The sequence below is a fragment of the Haemorhous mexicanus genome, chromosome 2 (genome assembly GCF_027477595.1).
Source record: "Haemorhous mexicanus isolate bHaeMex1 chromosome 2, bHaeMex1.pri, whole genome shotgun sequence".
NCBI lineage: Eukaryota > Metazoa > Chordata > Aves > Passeriformes > Fringillidae > Haemorhous > Haemorhous mexicanus.
Genome location: NC_082342.1, coordinates 31,384,202 through 31,405,999, shown reverse-complemented (window position 1 = coordinate 31,405,999; position 21,798 = coordinate 31,384,202). Strand labels below are relative to the sequence as shown.

Below are 21,798 nucleotides of genomic sequence, written 5' to 3'. Positions count from 1 at the left end.
TTGCTTTTTATTGGATCAACCTGAATGTACTTACAAAGGGTGAGAAAAACATATCGTTTGTGGGAGCGGTATATCCCTTAAATCTTCAGTGGGAATGGGAAGATCACATCTTCTTGCTTGGATTGTCCTGCTGGATAAACAAACCTGTGGTTAATATACTGGGTTCTATTCCTGGTTTAGGTTTGTTAGCAAGTAAGAATAGCTCGCAGCCGTGTGCTGTTTCCTCGGCAGATTTTTCTGGGTGTGTTGCTATCTTTACCGCTGTATTGCATTTGGATGGCTATTTGCTGTTTTCTTGAGTTAGAGGATATGCTTTGGCTCCAAAATACTTGCATCCTTTCTGCAGTATATTTAGAAAATCATAATCCAGAGCTGACTTTCTAGACCACAAGCTTCCTGTTTGTTTTCATTACTTTTATGAAATAAAATTTGCTGTGCGCTTTAAAAATAAAAATTGAAAGAAGACCTGCCACTCTCTTGATTGGTTTGAGATGGCAGTAGTGGGAAAGATGCTTAGAGAAGAGGGAAGTTATTTTCCTGGTTAAGATGCAATATTTCTCCCCCCTCTTTTTTTTTTTTTTTTCCCCCTTACAGAAAGAAAATATTTTGTCTTGAAAAAATGATAGCATGAAGTAGCTTGACTTAGAACTGTGTTTCTAGTGACCTTTTAAATCTTTTAATCAGTTTTATCTTGGAAACACTGATGACTATTTAATTCTAAACTTAATAATTGCAGATGATGCAAGCATGTGTCTGTTTTTCCAGTACTGTAATCACACATCCTTAGTTTCCTAAAGGCATCTGTTCTGTTGTCACTGGCTTCTATTTGAGTGGAAAGTGTTCTCCAAGTGATTAAGTAACACATGTAGTGAATTCTGAATTGCAATGCACAGTGTTCTGGAGAAGAAAATATTGCAGAGGTATAAGAGGCTCTTTGCATCGTGGAGTTCTGATGTTATAAGGAGTATAATGGAAATTCAGATTTCTAATTTGTGAATAAATCTGCCTTCTACAGACAGTGGAATCCATGACAATTAAAATATTAATTGGTCTGTAGTTCAGACATTTTCCAATAAGCAGAAAAAAATCAGAACAAATGGGAAATAATGCAAGCAATTAAACAAAACTTTAACTTCAGTTTTATCACTGTCTTGCACATGATTTTAACTGGTTGTTACTGTGAACTGTTCGGATTTAGATACTTAAAACCAGTCAAGCTGGATCTGCTAATTGTTACGCTTGTTAAATTGCTCCAGATCCATGCATTGAAAAGTTCAAAGAGCTTCACCGTTACACCTGTTTTTATGTGAAATGAGTTACTTTTTCAAATCCCAAATGCTGGAAGGGAACTTAACTGCTCTTCAGTAGCTGTCACAGTGATAACTAGGAATTTTTTTAGTTTTGTATTATGTCTGGGAGCTTTGTCATTTTGAGGGTCTGATACCTATGGAAGGATACCAAGGTATCTGTGTGTGTAATATCTATAAATTGCCCAGTGAGGTGGATAATCAGTTGTCACTGCCATCATTTCAGTACTCGAATGTGAAACTTCAAAGCCAGTGGCTAAGGAGATGACTGATACTGTACTGGCAGTTTTTATGAATAACTTCTGTATGAACTTGGCTCAGTATTTTCTTGAAGAGATAGAACACAGTGATCGGAAATGATTCAGAGTTGTGTTGTTAACCAAAGGAAGCTCTTTTGTGAAAATAAGACCAAAATCCACTCAAATCCCTACCCAAAACCAAACAATAAACCCTGCCATCACTCAGTCATTCTTGGTACTCCTTAACGTGAAAAAGATTCCAGGTTTCTCTTCTACCAGTGTTTTTTTGTTGTTCTTTCTGACTGGCCTTTACTTAGCACCATGTTGGCATTGCAGTGTTTGGCAGCTGCTTGCTGGCCAGAGTAGGCGATGGGAACAGTTTATTGACTCACTAAGCCAAGAGCCTAATGGTAACTTTGTTCTTGTGTGTGTTGGTGAAACAATGGAATTTTTCTGATTGTGTTTTAAACACTCCATGTGAACTCCAGGTCCTTAGTTTGGTCCAGGTTTTATACATCTGTGGTCTTTTGATATGTTTGTTTCGATTTCCATAAATCACTCTAGCACTAATTTTATTCAGATGGGTTTGCTGTTGCAGTTATGCATCGTCGTTTGCTTGACACCCTGTCTCCCCTCTTCAGACATAATTTTCTTGGAATAGCGTCTGGCCATCACACTACAGTGGGACTAGATCATCCAATCTACTGCTATTACAAAGAAAAATGAGGCTTGACATATTCGTGTCAATTTGGCAAGATGCCTGAATCATTATGCTCAATGAAATATGTGACATTTCAAGTGGGGATGTAACCTGCAGGAGCACTTGCTGGAGAAACTGGAGGCAGTGCAAAGAAAATGCCACCCTAACGTGGGCTGGGAGCTTCAGATACTGACACAAGCCATCAGATCAGTACCCATCACAAGATTGTGGTTTAGTCCATTAAGATATTTAATTTTGTTAAAAATTTTTCAATCTCTAGAATTTGGTGGTGATCCTGGGAAAATTTAAAGACTCTTTTGAGTTTAAAAGGAAAAAAAAAAATCCAAGGAAACATCTATGGAAGTTCCTCTCATATAGTAACAAGTTAACCAACTAGCAACTAGCCCAAACTCCAAAGCAGTGTGTGTAACTTTTGAGTCAGTTGTAATTACTTGCTGTTCTTTGGTTCTCTAGCAAATTTGTTTTGAACCTTCATGGATTTACAGTGTGGAATTTTTAGGAAAAAAGCAGGCTGTGTAATACTGCCTAGTGTTTTAGTAACTAGAAAATATATGGAAGCATAAATTTTTTAAGTACTCCTTAAATATGATAGTTAACAAATTCATTTTTCTATATCTGAATTCTTTTAAGAAGAAAAAATTCCTGGAGCCTGTACAGACTGTAAGTTGAGTTCTTCCAAGCTGTCTTGAAAAAATTGCCTTAAACTCCATCAACCATAACCTTGCTCTTTCTAACTTTAAAGTGTATTCAGTAATGCTTAAAATAGAATGTCTTTTGAGATTTAGAAACTCTTATATTTACATCAAACTGTTCAAACACATTTGTGGCAGATGGTTTTTGGTTTTGTATTTTATTTTCAGTTTCTGCTCTACCTTTTCTTTTTTATAGAATTGTTCACTTATTTTTAGCAATTTGACCTTACTGCTTTCAGCTCAGTGCTCAACAGTTGAAATAAAACAGGGCAGTGAAGTGGCAAGGGTTATGCAGTGGCTCTCTAGTCCAGAACTTCTAAAACAGCAGCATCATCCTCTATGCTCTCTAGAGATGGAAAAGCTGGGAAGGTAGGAAAGGATAGGAAGAGTTGGATCGAAGTGTAACCCAGAAATGTTTCTTGTATTCCTTTATACCAGTGTCCTGGGGTGACTTTATGATGCTGAATTGTATCGCCATTTGTCTGTTTAGCCAAGAAATAAGTTTTCTACCTTTAAACTAGATCTGAGAGTGAAGGGAGGGAGAAGAAGCAGTGAAATGTCTGAGGTGGCTGTATTCAAAAACACAGGGATAAGAACTTCAGCCTGCTCTCTCACGGACGGTGTTGTCTGCAGCACGGACAGTGGGAGAGAGCTCTCCTTTGCTTTTAGTTAGTTTTTTTGCTAGCTGAGGCAGAGGAGTTCCCCAGACTGTGGCTTTTCTTCTTCTTGGAACTGATAAGCCTTGCTTTGGACCAAAAACCCAGAAAAATCACTGGGAGCTCATGGCTGTAGCCCACCAGGGCCTGGTACACTGCATTTTCCAGCACTGGAGGGGTGGATAAGAGACTGAGCAAGCCGAGCCACACCCCACAAAAAGGACCTTCTGCTTTTGCCATCTCTTCAGAATAATGAAGTTCCATTGTTTAATATTATTCATTTTCCCATGTTTTGAGTACTCTGCTAGTTAAACATGTTTTTTTCCACTTTTCTCAAAGGAAATTTTTGTCTCCTGAACCAGGTGAGGGAGGGGCCACCTGAATTTGCTTTCTAGAGGGACCCCTTTGGAGGCTTGCTCCCTAAATTTGCCCTAAACCCGGACAGCTATATTGTTTTTCACATCACAGCCTTTGCCCCAGCCTTTTTCTTGCAAAAGCTTGGTGTGGTCCTGGTATGTGTTATGATGATGGATGGGTAATACTGCCTCTTTTAACCTGTTGATAATGACTGAACTTTAACCTCTGAGAAGAAGGAGTGAGTAAAATTCTCCATAAAACTAAAGAAATCGTCAAGAAAGGAAGTTGCATTAGGCTTTGACAGCCGTCTTAAATACCATGTTTTGTGTTATTTATTTTGCCCTATACCTTCTTTCTGGAATCCAAAATGGTGACTGATGGTGACATAATATTTATTGGAGACTGAATAAAACTTTCAATTCCTAGTCTGAGTGCTTAATTTTGCAGTGTCTTTAGGGTTGGAAAGAACTTCCCAGCTAATATTATCTTCCATGCAGGACATTGGCTGCAAGGACATGACCTTTTGCCAGACCATTAGTCTTGGGGAATAGAGTCTGTCTTTAAAATTGCCATGGGTGAGTGTCCGGCATCTTCTACCATGCACAGAGGTTCTTCAAGCAGGAGATACACAGCAATTATTTACTGGCTCATGCAGAGAGCCTAGCCAGTTAGGCAATTTACTGTGGATTAATGTGCTTACCAGCTCAAGGAGTCCCTGCTGGCTTGGAAGGTACAAGGTAGGCAAATACCAGCCGCCTTTGATCTTGGAGTGGGTTGATTCTTGATCTTGCTGAGTCAATATGTTCCAGCTCCACTTTTTTCTCAGCTTTTATGCATCTTTTAGTCAATATTTTTCTCTTGAATTAAGTTAGTGTCTGATCAGTGACACTCTTTTTTTTACCTTTTGTGGCTTACAGTGATGAGAGAATCCTCTTATAAGGTACCAGTTTATTTTTGGAGGAGCTCAGCCCAAGCTCACACTGGATTTTTGGGTAGTAAAAGAGTACAATTCTTGGTTTGGTGATCGTGGGGCTGTGTGCTTGTTTACTCTGGACCAGTGTGTTTGAGACTATTAGATCTGAACTCAAACATGACAATTGCCTACAGCCACTGAAGTGAAGGAAAGGGTTGTGGGTCTTTTTCCATTTCCAAAACTTGCATTAGTCAAATTGACAGTGTTATCCTGCTTGAGTCATCTCTTTCTTAATTATGTGCTGTTATAGTGTGGATGTATTTGTTAGTGAAATGAACTCTTTTTCATGAATGAGGTAAGAACATTGCCATAATAATTTTAAGTAATGAAACAGATTTTAATTTAATATTGAAGAAATCAAACATGTAACTACGACTATCTATGAACTGCACTTCGTTGTTGGGAGTTCAGGAAGTTGTATGTGGTGGTGGTAGAGGAATAAGAAATTAGACTTTACATGCTGGATGCATATGTTATTTTATTCTGCAGATGAACAGAGGAAGACAACGCTGTGTACTATGTACTGTTTCTAAAGCTCTCTGAAAAACCTGAGATTCTATTGTTGAACACAATTCAAAGATCAAATAATTGAGACATTTTATACCCCCAGCTCTCCCATTGTTCTAGATTCATGTTTTGGGCTGTGGTACTTCTGTGTGTTTTTGTTTTGGTCAAGAGTAGTTTGTGTCCAGCTCAGCTGCTGCTGCTGCATACATCTAGAACCTGTATATGTAGCTTGTAAAACATGTTAGTGTTAAAAGTATTTCACTGATACTGGAAATAGCACTGATAGCTTTAAATCAGCATTTCATTGCATTAGCTTAATCTGTTAATATTATGATAGGCTTGTGAAAACCTCATGTGGTAGTTCTAAATGTACATACTGCTGAAACATTGCTCATATGCTGTATTTTGTTTCCCTTCTTGTGTCCCGACAATATTTTGATTACAGATATACATGAACAAAGATTTGCTCAGCAATTCCCAAAGTATGCCAAGTCATCTTTGGCAAAATTATTTTTAATGTGTTAAAAGTAGTTTGCACATCATAGTTTCTTCTCTTGTACTTTTTCTTTTTGCATTCTGTGGTGTTTACTGTCACGATGCTACCTACCATCCTTACCTTGTTTATGGGTCAGTGATTCCTTAGACTGCATCCTGGATTTTGCTAGCTGAGATGGCTGTCAACAGTGTTTACTCAGTTGGGAAGACATTTCAATTGGGAAGGTATCTTTTGCAGAGTGAAGCTTATCATTCATATTTTGTGCAGTTTGCTGATGGAATGGAGCAAATGAGCAAACTCCTGCATAATTTGTGGCAACGATATCTATATTCTTGAAGATATTTGGAAGCTATCTGGACGTGATCCTGAACAACCACCTCTAGGTGACCCTGCTTGAGCAGTGGGGTTGGATCAGATGACCTCCAGGGACCCTTTTCCCCTTCAACCTTTCTGTCATTTTGTGATGAGGACTGTGTTCTCATTTGACATGCAAATACCTTCTTTTCCATATTTATGGATGTACTGAGTAGTCTGAGCCTTGCATTGCTAGGTTTTTTTTGGATGGGGAGTTACTAACATAGTGTTGCTTTCCTGGCCTTTTTGAAAAGGAAAAAAACCAACATCCAGTTATCTGTCTCCTGAATCAAAATTGCATATTTTATTAGCAGTGGGGATTATTGTCATGTGGAAACTTATTAAAAGCACCTGGAAGGCTAAATAATTTGTCATATAGTTGTCTCTTATCCTCTGCTTTACTGACAAGATTAAAGAACTTTGGGAGTAATGAGATAGAGTTTTGCTCTGTGGAAACAGCACAGATTAGACTGTACGTCATGATTTCCAGGTATTTTGTTACTCTATCTTTAGTTACTGTTTTGGCTGGTTTGCTGAGTGGAGAGGTATAAAGCTTTGGTGTTCTTTCCTTCTGACTAGTCCCAGCGGTGCTGAATGCGAGAACTTACGTTTCTGTTTTAGTTAATGCAGCATTACTGTTGAGTATATCCACACTGCAGCCTGTGCCATTTTTTATGAAAACCTTTTGAATCACTGTGTATGAACTATATTTGTGTGTGTGTGTATGTATTTCCACCCTGAAACAAGGACAACTGTGTTTAGCAGCAGAACATTGCCTGCATCTCCTGTCCTGTCAGAGCTTTTCTCACGACATGTCACATAATACCTTCTGGAAACTATTGATATTCGGGGACTGTGTTCAAACTAATTTTTTGTTTTGTTTTGTTACTGTTGTTGCCCTGTATTTCATCCAGTTTCTGCAGAGCAGAGCTATGTTTTAAACTGCTGCCGCGTAGAAGGAAGGGAGTGATCCTGCCAATCTTGCACTGCAGAGCTCTGTGTCTCAGACAAATTCAGTGCTGCTGCTGTGCCACAGCAAGGCTAATTGAGTAGCACTGATGTTGTCTGAGCCAGGAGGGTTGTGCATAGTGGTGTCCTGGGGACAAGAGGAACGAGTCAGGAGAAATTCTTCTAGGCCTGTGTTTGGACAGAGCTGCCCACCCCTAGCAGCGTTGATTCCCCATAACAAAGAGCTTGTCTCCCTTTCCTATGCGAGACCCCAGGATAGTTCCCCTCCTCTTTCTCTGCAAGCTCCGCCATACAACATTGCAGTGGCACCATGCGTGTTGAGTGCTATTCTGATTTTAAACACATTGATAGACAGGTGTCAATTTACCATATAGACATACAGTTACAATTATTGGTAGGGGAGGAAGAGAAATCTGAGCAATGTGTGTGAAATTCCAATCCGATATTTAAAGCAGTGTTGCTTCTGGGATGTGCAAAGCAGCTTTGGCTGGGTGATTAAAATAGCATTATGGAAATGTGGTAGCTTGAGTTGACAGAACATCTGTGTGAGGGTAGTCACTTCCTTAGAGCTCTGTAGGACCTGCCAGAGGGTTTCCCATGCAGAGAGGCCTGGTACCATCTGCTTACCTGAAAGTTTGCCATCTCTGAGTCTGCATTATATGCGACTTGCTACTTTTACTTTGTAACAGCCATTTTCAATTTATGTGTTTTTCTGTCTATTTATTTAGTATTTGAACAATTAAGAACTTTCATACTAAGACCATACTAATATCATGGCTATTGCTTTAAATTGCTAACTTTCTCCAGCTATTTTTCTTCTGTTGGTAAGAGTTTGGTGCTTACTCCTGGAGATCAGGCTACCAACGAGACTCATAGTGTAAATGGAGGGAGCTATCTTATTTACTGTGGTACCCCTTTGAAACACAGACATCAGGAAGAGGATATTCCTTCAGTTAATATAGTTCTCATTTTCCAAGTATAGAGGGTGGGAAAAGGGAAGGAAGTACTGGATTAGGAATGGGAACCTGGAGGAGAGGGGTGAGGTTGAGTCAGGGCTTGTAGAGGACCTTGGTGGTGGTGAGGAGCAGCAGTTTATTTCTTTGAAAGCTGGAGATGGAAACTGCACTTGGAGCAAAATAAACGAGTGTAGGATAACTCTGAAATAATTGTGTTTTGGTTTCCTTTTTCCCTAAGTAGAAAAAGATTATTGTTGTCTGAGGTGTAAGAAGAGGCAGGCATTGGCTGAGTGAGATACCAGAGACTAATCAGAGGCCTTGGGGAGAGGAGACATTTGGAGGAAGTTGATAGTTAGGAAGGCAGAAATAAAATTTAAGATGGTAGGGAGTGATTCTTGCTGATGGAAGAAGTGGTATCAGTGGGGTAGAGAAGAGGAAACCATGTGGCTGAGTGATGGAATAGATAGAAATGGTTGTAGGGAATGGCCATGGATAGTAGTGGTTAATGGCCATGTGAATTTGTGGGCAGAAAAGACGCTACTTGTACCTAGGGCTTTAACACTCCTGAACATGCAGGTCTAAACACTTTGAAGCTCATTTCCTGTTCTGCTGTGTCCCCAGACATTAATCTTGACTACATTCTAGCCCCAAAATCAGTGTTTGGGCAGTCGGCCAGTTAGGAGACCTGATTTGGCCTGAAATGATCCATAATTTTTCAGCTGGCTCAGCTCACCACTGGCTGAATGGCTTGTTGCCCAGTCTTCTGGGTATCAGCACAAGGAGTAAGGGAGCTTGCTTTTACAGGACCACTAAAAGAGAAAAGAATGATTTGCACAGAGATGGTGACCAATATAAGGAATATAGGGTTATAACATCCTTTATCCATAAACCAATATTTCAGCTGTTAGAGTTGATCATTCTAGTAATGCTGCAGTCACCACTATCAGTCTTTAACCTACTAAATCAGCAGCATGTATGGACACCCACATCCTTATGTGCCACTTCTTGTTTCTGCAGAAGTGCTAGTTTTGTAGCCATAGGTGACTGGCTGTGACAATGCCAGGGAGGCTGTGTTCTGGGCTTTATCTGGCTGGTGATCAGCAGAGGGAGGACCCATGCTGGTGGTGTGCAACTCTTATTTACCCAGGGATATCTTCTTACCACACAGGTTAATTTCTCTATCTCAGGTGTGCAGTGATGGCGGTGTTATTCTGCAGCTGGAAATTGGGTCTGCAGATGGGTCCCCTCTGAGTTTCTCAGAGAAGAGCTTCCCAAAGCTTAACCTGCCAAGGCTTGTGCACACACTGGTGATCTGTGCTCTAGGTGTTGTTTCAGTTATCCAGTTATCATTTATCTGACCATGTTTTTATCCAGTAGTCCTCAGTTTCCAGCAGATCCTTGCTGTATTGCTGTTGGGACATTTCACTTGTCAGTAGTGAGGTATTAATCAGCTTAAACATAATGAGGAACTGTAACTAGAGTATCTTTTATTTTTTTTTTTGCTGTGGCCTGATATGTGTGAAACCCTGTCAAGGTATTTTCTCTTCCTCTGTTGTTTACATAGATGGAGGATAACAGCCTCCTGCTAATGGCTCAAATGGTGGATTCTCTTAATGACAAAAAGCTCCAGGATTTCTCTTTTGAAACACAAGTCTATTTAAATGATTGTCATAATTTTTAGTGGTTGCTGCTTCTTAATTTTCTTAAAAAATGCACCCTTACTCCCAACCACAATTCTATATGACAAATGTCTTTTGTCACCCTATTTTCTGTTAACTTAGGTCCTGTTATTAAGGTTGCTAACTTGATGCTTCTAGAAGTCAGTAAGATATTGCTGCTCACAGTTGGTATCTAGCTTTTCCTGGTTGTTATTTGAAACTCAATGAAGTTTTCAAACCCTGTTCTTAACAAAATAAGATGAAAAAAAGGGGGTTGATAGAGGTGTTGGCTTGTTAACTGTTGCTTGAAAAGTTTTCTTGGTCTGTGTTATGATTTGCTTGGTCTTTTATCCAAAACATCAGTAGACCAGGAGTTTTCTTCTTTCTGCTCTTCATTCTGGAATCATACATTTAGTGTGGGTGTTTTTGGACAAATTCTTTTCAAGTATGTCCCCTCTTGTTCCTTCCTTTTAGAACAAGCTTATAATGTCTGTGTAGAATGTCACAGAAGCATCTGTCCTACCACATGTGGAGAATGAGGCTGTCCTGTTCTATTAAGTATTTAAAGCATTTGTATTAAGCACTTCTCATTGCAAGGAATTAATGCAGCTTTCACTGTGATAATCTTACACAGTGATTGCAGCAAGCTTTTGGTACCTGCTGAACGAAAGTTTTCAAGCTCTAATGTTATGAAGGTAACAGGCAAAATCCTGCTTCTCTTTTGCTTGAAGAGTCTCATATATTGCTGTTTCTGTATGTCAGGTGAAATGTTTGAAAACTCTTCATAGCTTATGAGGCAGACAAATATTGTTCTCTTATTTGGCTGACCAATCTGAACAAAGGCATGTACACATCAATAGATGTGCTAAAAGTTCTTTTGCTTTAACATGTGCATGTGCAGAAACTAAATTTTTTCAACTGGCTAAAGCTCCTACTCAGAAGTTTAGTTTCTGGAGGCTATTATTTGGGTCCTTTCCATTACTTCTGAAGATTTTTTGGCATGACTTCAGAAACTTTTTCTTTTCCTCTGGTAGTATCACATGTGAAAGGAGAAATTTATAATTCTGGGGTCAAGGAAGATCAGAAAAGGAGGGAGGGCAAGATACTGTATATAACACACATGTATGTATGATTGCAGTTCCTTTGTTGTCACTTTGTTCTTGTGTTTGTCCCCATATCCTCCCAAAATTCCTGTACAAATCTGAGGTTTTGAAGCCAGCATCCAGTCTTGGCACAACTCTTAGGCAATGTGGGTGGTACAGAGGGTGAAGGAGTAGCAAGTCAGTACTGTAGTGCTGAACATGTAATTCAATCTTCTGTAGAGCATACACTGAAAAAATTGCTGGTGGTGTACAAAATGGAGCCCATGATTAATTTTCCTTAGGTAAAATATATTTAAGAATTATGTTTCTGAAAAGTCAAAAACTTCTCACTCCCAGGAATATTAAAATATGTAGAATAGTAGTTGCACATGCAACTTGTGGGTCTGCATGTGCTTGAAAGGGTGAAAATTAAGGTGTAGCAGAATCCACTAAATATTCCTGGGGTTTAGGTGCTTGAATCTATTGTTTTTAATCTAAAATTAGCTAAGTCTAGCTAATTTTAGGATTCTGTTTAATGTTGGGTAGCTAAGTTAGCAACCTTTTCCCTGGAAAAACTTCTATCAAAGCAACTTTGTTTATTATAGTGAAAAACTTGAGTTTACAAATACTCAGTTTTGTATAGAATGAAGAAAAATAGGTAATGCTTGTGAAGATTGTAACGTTGTGACCTCTGCGAAAGATGAGGTTTGAGTGATATGGAAAATGCAGTAAAGCTTCAGACTCTGCAGCAACTTGTGTGATATATGCCGACTCATAGAATGTACCACTCTTATTTTCCTTTATGTCTTGTGTTGATGGGTTTAAATATTTGGGTTTTTTCCCTGTTGGGAACTCAGTTTTGGGCAATAGTAGTAGACTAGAAATAATATTTAAGAGCCTAATACTGTATGTGGGAGTTCTCTGGTTCCTTTTAGCTCTGCTTGAGCATATGCTTCACTGTCTGATCTGTGCCATCAACATCAGTGGGACTGCCTTGTCCTATATGTAAATGTGCTTATTTATAAAAATTCCTTCTTTAATAGGAAGCAGCAATGATGCATTGGTCTTGCTTGAGAACTCAGTTCATTACTTCTCAGTGTCACAGGACCAGCTATGTATTATTCTGTCTTCATCAAACTGCTCTTTGTGTTGCTAAATAATACAGTATGCAGGGTGGTGGTCCATGCTGTCTTTGACTTGACTGTAGCGAGTAGAGTGTAAATACATTGCTACATACATAATTAAATTTGTGTACCAGCAGTGTTTCTAGTGACTTAGAGTGATTTGTAGTAGAAAATACTGTGGTTTGACATTGTTAATTGTAATGGGCTTTTGAAATTAATCCTCTATTAAAATAATCTTACTGGTTTTTGGTGGATTGAAACCCACATCAAAATAAACCTTACATTTCCAAATGGAGAATTCTTGACTTTTTATCCTACCTAATTCTCTTGTTCAGTATTGATTTCTTTTTCTGTTTCTTACTCCCATAGTCTATATGTATTTTTTGCTCCCATTTCTTGTAAAGTTCTTTCATCTTTATTGCTTTTAAAAAATAAAGTCTGTCTCATTTGGGTGCTAGTTGGAAAGGAAGATCTGATGCTTCCATCAGTATGGTGCTAGGATACAGGAAGCTATTTAAAACAGTTTTACACAGGACAAGGTCCCACCATTCTTCTCATTCAGTTTTCTTGAGGAAACAGGAAGATTTCCTGAACTTTTAGTAGAGTTTTCAGAGTCCTTTTATAGGCATAAGACTGATTCCTAAAATATATATTTTCACCTCTATATTAGCAATGTAAGTGCTTGGACCAGATTTAAGACCTTGTTCTGCAGATGCTTAATATTCTGCACAGAAGTTAATTAGTTGCAGATGTTAACTCAAGTTCCTTTAATAATCAAAAAATCTGAAATAATGCTTATTTTTGATTGTGTTAGCGCATTGAGGCAAATGTGGTTGTATCCTCTTTTACACTGGAGGAGCAGAAGAGATACAAAAGAGATGTGTTTAATAGGGCTGTAGTGATGGAAAACTCTACATTATTGAACTTTTTGCAACTACTGCTTTTTCTAATGAAGTGGTTTTGTACCCAAATGACATTAAGACAGTAAAAACTAAATGAGTTTGCTTATGTCTTGTTGAAATGTGTAATTTTGTTTGCTCACAACTAGTGAACGTTGCATTAATTGCTGTTGTGAAAAGTATTATTTTTCTTTTTGAAATAGTTGATCTGATTCTTCTGAAAATCAGCTGATACTGTAACTGCAAAACAAAGAAGTTTCATGTAAGCTTTAAATGCTTACACAGTCTCTAGTGACCCTTCTTAGTGTTGACAAATGCCTGGCTGCTCATGTAAGTGCAAGTGTAGGAGTGTTTGTAGAAAACAACTACTTTTCTTCCCTAGTAAAACTTGAGCTGACTGTACCAACTATAGCATTGCTTCCTGAGCTTGGCACCCTTGTCCCTTTTTAAGTTGGTTTTTCAGAATACATGGCTGCTGTAGACAGAGGTGATGAACAAATGCCTCTGCTAATGGTCACACCACTTGACAGATTCTCAAAATAAGTTTTACCAAATCTGTTCATGTAAATATTCATAACACAGGAAACAAATAATTCCCAAAGGATGATCCCTTACCTGCATATCTTTTTTTCCTTCTTCCTTCAAAGGCCATACATGTTCCACATTTGATAGTGTTAGCTGTACTATTTTGGTCTTAACTGGAAGGTATGTTTTGTTCTTTTTATTATGGTTGTAAAGAAACCCTATGAGTTATCTTTTTTGTTAACATTCTTAATTAATAAATTATTAGCATATGAAGATTCATGAAGATCCTGGCTACGTTCCAAAATACTGTACAAGATACCAAGGAATACTCAGTGTCATTTTGTTTTGTAGAGGACTTCATGCATAAGGGAAGTGCTTCAGCTCTTTACTCCCTTCTGCAAATTCTGTGTGCCCATTCAATCTCTGTTTTTGAAATTCTCTGTACATATATTTCCCCCAGGATTTTGCTTGTCTTCATTCTAGAGCTGTTTCCAAGGCCCATACCTAAATTAGAGGACAAAGGAAAACAATTAGGTCGAGACAGTAAAGGAGTAACAAGCAGAAGGCCTCTAATGACTAGCATAGAAATCTGTGAATTTAACATACTGGATTTCTGGAAATAGACATATTTTTTTGGGTGTTTCTAAAAAAATGCATATAATGAATTACAGTTGCAGGGGGAAAAAATACAGAAAGGCAGTCTAAGGATGTCAGTAGTTAAGTGGCTTTTCTTCCTGGTGGAATTGCTGGGTGAAAGGAGTACAATCAAGTTCTGAGGGCTTCTAATGATATAGTTTAAGAAAGACTGAATTTAAAATACTTGGCAACTAAGCAGATAAGTTCGTTGTAGTCAGGTTCTAGAAAATGGGAAGAATGCCCAGACACTGGCAATCTGGACAATGGTGAAGTTTCCACTGCTAAACAAAAGATATGGAAGGAAGATTAAAAGTTAAGTTACAGTTGATTTGCCTTGAAGGTGACACCCAGGTATCTACAAAGAAATGTCAGGGGCTAAGATTTTGGTTTAAACACAAGATCAGATCTGAAACAGGATCTGTGAGCTTCCATCATGGAGATGAGAAGTCTTGAGGGCAGTGATGAAGGTGGCTGAAAGCCCAGATTCTTGGTCTGAGATTTGGGCTGCAAACAAGATCAGTTAGGGTCATCATTTCTTGCAGAAGGGTGGGAGGAAATTTTATTTGGAGAAGGTCTGCATAGACTTTGTGGGAATATTTAGGATTAAGGAGAGTGCCTGTGGCAGTGAATTCTCTCTTCTCCCTAGCATTGTCCAAATAAGTTGAATGATTACAGTGAGAAGGACTGGCATCCAGGGTGGTGGCCGTGCCCTTGTTGAAGACCAAGGAAGGAAGCTAGGGAAGCTTAAGTTGGTGCAAATAATAGTAAAGGAAGGTAGGAAGTAGGAGGATGGAGGTCAAGAGGAAGTGTCACAGCAAGAGGAAAAAAAGCTAAAACTAGATGGAAAGGGATAGGAGTTGAATAAGGATTCTGTCTCATCATGCAAATCTAACCACTTGCTAGAAAAAAATTTACTGTCATCTTTATCTAAACGAAACCACTCAAGGCATCTGTTCTTTGGGGTAATTTTCTGGGCAGTAAATCACAGAATTAGAGAGTATCTTGAGTTGGAAAGGACCCAGAAGGATCAGAGTCCACTCCTGGTACTGAGGGGACAACCCCAAGAGGCACCATGTGCCCGAGAGTGTTGTCCGAATGCTCCTTGAATTCTGTCTGACTTGGTTCTGTGACCACTTCCCTGGGGAGCTGTTCCAGTGCCCAGCCACCCTCTGGGTGAAAAACCTTTTCTAATGTCCAGCCCAAACCTCCCCTGACACAACTTCAGGCCATTGCCTGGGGTCCTGTCACTTGTCACCACAGAGAAGAGATCAGTGCCTGCCCCTCCTCTTCCCCTTATGAGGAAGTTGCAGCCGGCAATGAGCTCTCCCCTCAGTCTCCTCTCCAGGCTGAACAGACCAAGTGACCTCAGCTGCTCCTCACAAGGCTTCCCCTCCAGACTGTTCACCAGCAGAGGATGGCTCTCCTTTGGACACTCTCTAATAGCTCAGTGGCTTTCTTGTAGCACCCAAAACTGCCCCCAGCACTCGAGGTGAGGCTGCGCCTGTGCAGAGCAGAGTAGGACAGTCCCCTCCCTCCCTTGCTCTGCTGGTGATGCTGTGCCTGATGCAATGTTGGCCCTCCTGGCTGCCAAGGCTCTGCTGACTCAGATTCAACTTACCATTGACCAGGATTCCCAAATTCCTTTCCACAAGTTTTCTGTGTATGGAAAAGCTGTTCAACAATAGTTTTTCAAAGTGTATTAGATATGGTCTCTTCTGATGTCATAATGAACTCTTCTTATTCCCCATTTCAACCCTTCTTCCCCAAGGGAGTTAATAAGGGTTGAAATGGGGAATATTCTGCATTTCAGCTTTTCATTCCCAGGACACCACATAGATGCACAAGTAACTGTATAGTGTGTGTATATAGCCCAAGTAGGTTTTGGTGTTTTAAGTAAAACAGTGAGCAGGTAGAATGCTTGCAGATAACTAAAAGCATAATGTTCTTAAACTAGTTTAGAACTTTGAAAAAGGACAGTTTGACTTAGTCATTTTTTTAAATAACAAAAACTTTTTCCGGCTAAATTATCAAGTATTTACTCTGCCTGTGCTAGAGTTTTAGACTGTGTCCATCTACAAGGTCGTTTTAAACAAAGGTGAAAATATATTTAGATACAGTGCTTCGGACAAACACTGTCAGATGATTTGGGGACAAAACATTCGGCGGAAAACATGAATAAGATTCTTCTTAAAGTCTGTTTGGAAAGTCTTTATAATCAATACTTTGACAGTATTTTTTTTAAACCAAAGTTACCTCCATGCCTGTAGGATTAATTTTTTTCCAATAAAAATATTCCTTTCTAACCAGCGATCTCTGATTCAGTTCATTACCTGAATAAAAAAATTCAGTCTAATAAATACAACCTTAACTTGCCTTGAAAGAGAAAATTCTTGCTAAGTAACAGCCTCCATGTTAATGGTGGAGCTTCCCTCTTCAGCTGTCACAGATACATATTGCTCTGGTACTCCTTCATGAGCCTTCTTTTGCTGTCTCAGAGCAGCCCAGCAAATTGGGAGAAAATGGTCACTTTTGCAGGTTACTCATGATGAAAACCAAACATTAGAGAAAAATAATCAGGCCTCTTTTTCTGTACTGGCTTGACACTAATACAGCCATCCATACAGGAAGGGTCATCCAGCAAGAACAAAAGCCAACACAACTGCTCTGTTCTTCCAGTTCTTCCTCTTTTAGACTCCAATCATGTGAGGAGCAGTATATGTATCTCCGTGCCTCATGTATGCCATGGATATATATTCCCCATATACTGAGAGATGGTAATGGAGTTGTGATACGTGGGGATATTATAAAACTGTGTATGCTGAAGGACTGGAGTAAAGTCTTGCAGTTAATGTGTGAAATGCTTCCTAGGTGCTGACTCTCAAACTTTTTCGTTTTAGTTAGTGCCTGCTTTTTTTGTTTCACTGTCTCTGAAAGTAGCCTCTGGTTGAAGATCAAGCGTGACCAAAGGTAAAAGTTCACAATTTCCACACAGGAGGTTATTTATGAATGATAGGCTTACACAAATATTTGTGTCCTCTAACAGTTGTCTATCCATCTGCTGAAAATCCAAATGATAAACTGTGTATCCTTTCTGTATAGTAAGCCAGTGGCCTACTTTTTAGTGGCAAGAGCAGTTGCTGGTGGCGTGCTTGCTTTTCTTCACTCTGTTCTGATTTTTATTTCTGTTTTTTAAGTCTTGAAACTCACAAAGAAATTTGAACAAATTTTAGAGGGTTTTTTTTTTCAGTTTGCTTACTAAAGAGCCTGTTGTGTCAAAGCAGATAGGAAAGCCTTTTGTTAAAACTCATTGTCTTGACAAGTGAGGCTTGGTAGCTGTTCAGAAGACTTGCTACTGTGTGCATAATTAAAGCACATTAAGTTCCAGTTGGTGATTTGGGTGTCAAGCATTATAATTTGTGGTCTTCTCTGAATGATATTTAGGCAGCTCGTGGACACTTTGAGAGCATACAGTGTTCCTGCATAGGCAGCTGCAATAGCTCATGGCAGTAATTGTTTAAAAAACTTGTACCTGTTTCTAGTTTCAGATTCTAGTTATTAGATCTATTTATGGTTCTTCTTGGCAAAAACAGTCTAATCACAGGTTATTTTAATAGCATTGCTTGTTTTAAAGTAGCTGCTGCTGTAGTTTCATGGTACTTGAACATCTCTTGAGACTCTTGAATAAGCTTTAGGGATGACTAGAAGAAAGTAGCTTTCTCTTAGATAAGGTTTTGAAGATTTACTCAAAATACTTTAAATTTTAAGAGTTTACTTATGTTGCTTGGAAGCGGGGGTGGGATACGGAAACAGTTTGACAGGTTTTGGTATACGTGTTTATGCTGGGATTCTCTCCAATATCTCTCTTATATTTTTAGATTGATCCTTCTGAGGTCTCTGAGTATTTTAATATAGTGCTCTCTGCACTCATTAAATTGTTGCTTACTCCTTCCTCTGCTGGCCAGGAAGCTTGGTGACTTGAGGGGGTGTCAGCTGCTCACACATAATCAGTCTTCTCATTCTCTTAACTTTATTCTGTATTTTCACTGAATTCTTGTTGCTTAAGACCTCAGAAGAAACATGTGGTATTGTTATTTAGGGGTGTGATTTTTCTTCTGTCAGGGTCTTATACTTGAATATGTTTAAAAATATGTCTTCAGCTGGCATGTAGAATATGAGGTGTCATGTAGCTCATGCTGTCCATCATTGGTAATTGCACAGAGACTATGTGTCTGCAGAAGAAGCTCTTGTGCTATCTCCTGTAAACTCCCTCAAATACCTGTTGACCTTTCTCTTCATCTTACTGTTTGTTTATCTCAAAATGTCACTTCCTTGAGCTGATCATAAAGTCAGCATTGGGATTTTTCATCTGTATTGAGTCTGTTTATTTTCTTCTGAGTGACTGAAGGAAAGCAGACTGTGCCATTCAAACTTTCTTAATGGCTCTAATTGGATTATCGTGCTCTAGAAATGAACAGTTTTTGTATGTTTATACAGTGGTTCCTGCAGTGTAGACAGATGTGAGTTCAAAACTTGTTTTCCAATTTATGGCTGTTTCATGCAGTTTGAATCTAGAAACACATGAAGTTTGTAGAGTGATGGAGCTTGTATTATGGTTGTTGCATGTGGCACCTGGAATTGAAAACGTATAAAAAAGGTAAAAGCAAAATCTTCCTGGCACTTGATACTGATGATGCAAAGTTGTGAAGGTGCACAAAGCACATCGGCAGTGACTCATTTCAGTGAATCACACTCACTGTAACTACTCAAACTTCATAATTCTTTTTCACACAGCGGGATTGTATTTAGGCACTTCCAAGTTAACCATGTGTTTTACCAAGCATATTTTGATTTATCAATAAAGCAATTAGGGTAATGTAAATATACCTTGACCAGATTTTTCTTAAGGTCTGAGCCACAGTGTTACCTTTTCCCTCATAAAAATGCACTTATTTCAATGACGGTTGATCCTTTGCAAAAAGAATTTCAATACCTGTCAGCAAAATATTAGTGAATTTAGTCAGAGTAAATACTGTCACTTGCCTAAAGATACTGAATTTTGAATATGGGAAATGTTCCTGCAAAATACATTATTCCCACACTGAAGTATTTTGACTCCTAACCGTTCAGTAACATTTCAGATTTCTCGTTTTCTGTCAAGCACCTCTTTGGCTCCTTCACATCATGCTGTCTTTTGGGGAGAACATGACTGTGGGAATGATGTCTTGTTCTGGCGACCTCATTCTCTCTTGATACTTCTTATGCAGGGCCTTCTGCTAGCTCTGGAGAAGCTTTCCAGAGCTTCAGATCTTCCAAGTGGTAGAAATTTTTTCTGGTTTTGTTATTGCTATTTGAGCACGATATTGCTGCCATACAGAGTGTGAGTAGCTTTTGCAGGAATACAAGGAAGTTTTTTTTCTCATATAAGTGGGTCACAGAAGAAGTAAAAGTTATCCTAAATGGTATTTGTTTTCTCTTTTTAGAATAGTGTTTTGCTGCTTTGGAAGTTTTTTCTTTGCTTCTCAGTTAAGGGAGAGAGGCACTGATACCCTTAGACAGTATTAATGATCTTGGATTTGACAGTCAAATTGAGGAGCCCAGTCCTTTGATTTTTTTTATTGTTGGGAAGAAATATGGATGTGGTGTGAATCATATTGAGAAAAGTGGCTGAAGAACTTCAGTTTGAAAGCGTTTCCATCAGTGCATCTATTAAAATGTTGCTTTGTATTCCTAGTACTGATATATTGAAGGTAATAATGCTGCTATAATTTATTTTAAATGCAAACCTAATAGCACTTTGGAAGAATGTAAGAGCTAATAAAGTACTCTTTGTGTAACAATGCATTTTTTTTTTACCTAATGCTTGTTTTAAATGCCTACAACTTTTTTTGGCTTACATTAGTCATTGAGCAACTCTGTTTTTTAAAGAAGCTTGTAAAGGTGGTGCTATATTGAGAGTCTGATGTGTGTCTTTCTGATGCCTTGAAATATTTTAGGACTGGAATGGGCCATTTTTGTCTGTTGTTAGAATAACCTCTTTAAGCCAAGCTTTAGAACTCTTCATTCTATGTGCAAATCTTAAAGCCTTGACTGATCATTAAAGATCACACTGTAAGATACTGCTTAAAATCAAGATGATGTTGGTCTTGTTGAAAGTGAATTTCAAAATCATGTTTTATTAAAAGCTGTTATGCACCTAAATGGCTTTGTAATTAATTCTGCTTTTAGGAGTGATGGTTTAAGGACTGTACTGATTGGAACAATGAGTTGTGAATTGACGGGAAAACATGCTGTGGTGGGGGCTGGTAATAAACAAAGTGACTGTGGTTTTTTTTTTTTTTTTGTAGTGGTTACTTCTGGTTTTGTCAAGTTGTGTAAGATTTGTTTATTGCGGAGAAAGTGAAGAAGAGCCCTTCTATTTCTTAAAAAATATTATTGAATTATTGCTAGACATGCCTCTGTGCACATCCTGTAGTTGAAGTACAACTCTCTAAATTCTTGCGTGGACAAGCAAAGGTGCTAAGACAATCGAAAAAATTCCTATGATGAATTTTTCTACAATAGTGTTGTGAATGTGTGTGGTGTTCTTTCGGGGTTCCTGGCACAAATAGTGTAAGATTGTGTACTAACATAAATCAATAAACTTGTCTGAATCATTAGAATTGCTTAGAGAAAACCAGGTTAGGATGTGGCTTCTGTCAAAGCTGCAGTTTGTTTGTAAGCAATATGTTTTTAGTAATGAGATGCTGACTGGCATTTGTGTCTCTAGAGAAGAAGAGGAACGTCTGAGAAATAAGATCCGAGCAGATCATGAAAAGGCTCTGGAAGAGGCTAAGGAGAAATTGAAGAAATCACGGGATGAGATTCAAGCTGAGATTCAGACAGAAAAGAACAAAGTAGTGCAAGAATTGAAAAAGAAAGACAGCAAGCCACTGCCCCCTGTTCCTTTACCAAACCTGATAGGGATAAACAGCGGAGAACCAGCAGACCCAGATATCCGAGAGAAGAGGAACAAAATTAAAGAGGTAAAGATGATGATGATGATGTGGTCCTACCCATTCTTGTGTCTGACAGCTGTTATTTATATGGCATTTAGTTGCTGTGATTTATGTCAAGAAAGAAAAACAGATCTGCAAATCATATAGTAAATTAAAAGTGGACAAGTAGTAATGAGCATCAGCATTATTGTATGGTGTTGGAGTATTAATATTTCACTGGTTAACAACTTAAAAATTATTTTAAGGAATTTCTTCAGCTTAGTGGTATGGATTCAAAGTGATTTTGTCATTAACACATGGAAGAGCAACAAGAGCATCTTTAAAGTAGGGCATGACTTTGTGAGTTTCCTTTCATAGAATGGGGTATCTTACTGTGTCACAGGATATTTTTAGACGTTAAAACATTAGGTTGAAAAGATAAGGAAAAAGAAGACTTGCTGCTAATATTTGAAAATTACCAAATTATCACATACTTTTCAAAATGCATTTAAAATGGGTTTTAAAAATTGATTAAATTTAAATGGATTGAATATTTTACAGGTAAATGAGACAAACCAAGATCTTCACTTGGGGTTTTGGTTCTGTGGCAACTTACACTATGGGAATTGCTGTTTGTGGTCTTATCCTCTCCACTACTGGTTGGCTGTGGGAT

General features: G+C 38.5%; 1 protein-coding gene and 1 long non-coding RNA gene across 2 annotated transcripts in view; one reads left to right on the top strand and one right to left on the bottom strand.

Moving 5' to 3' along the window:
- MAN1A2 (mannosidase alpha class 1A member 2) overlaps positions 1-21,798 on the top strand; it is a 133,765-nt gene that overhangs the window by 8,708 nt on the left and 103,259 nt on the right. Inside the window, exon 2 of the mRNA XM_059838142.1 lies at positions 20,918-21,173. Coding sequence (XP_059694125.1) covers positions 20,918-21,173 — 256 coding nt within the window. The remainder of the gene's footprint in view (positions 1-20,917; positions 21,174-21,798) is intronic.
- The window catches only part of LOC132323197 (uncharacterized), a 29,580-nt gene continuing 24,126 nt past the window's right edge, over positions 16,345-21,798 (bottom strand). Inside the window, exon 2 of the long non-coding RNA XR_009485284.1 lies at positions 16,345-18,780. This is a non-coding gene — a long non-coding RNA (uncharacterized LOC132323197). The remainder of the gene's footprint in view (positions 18,781-21,798) is intronic.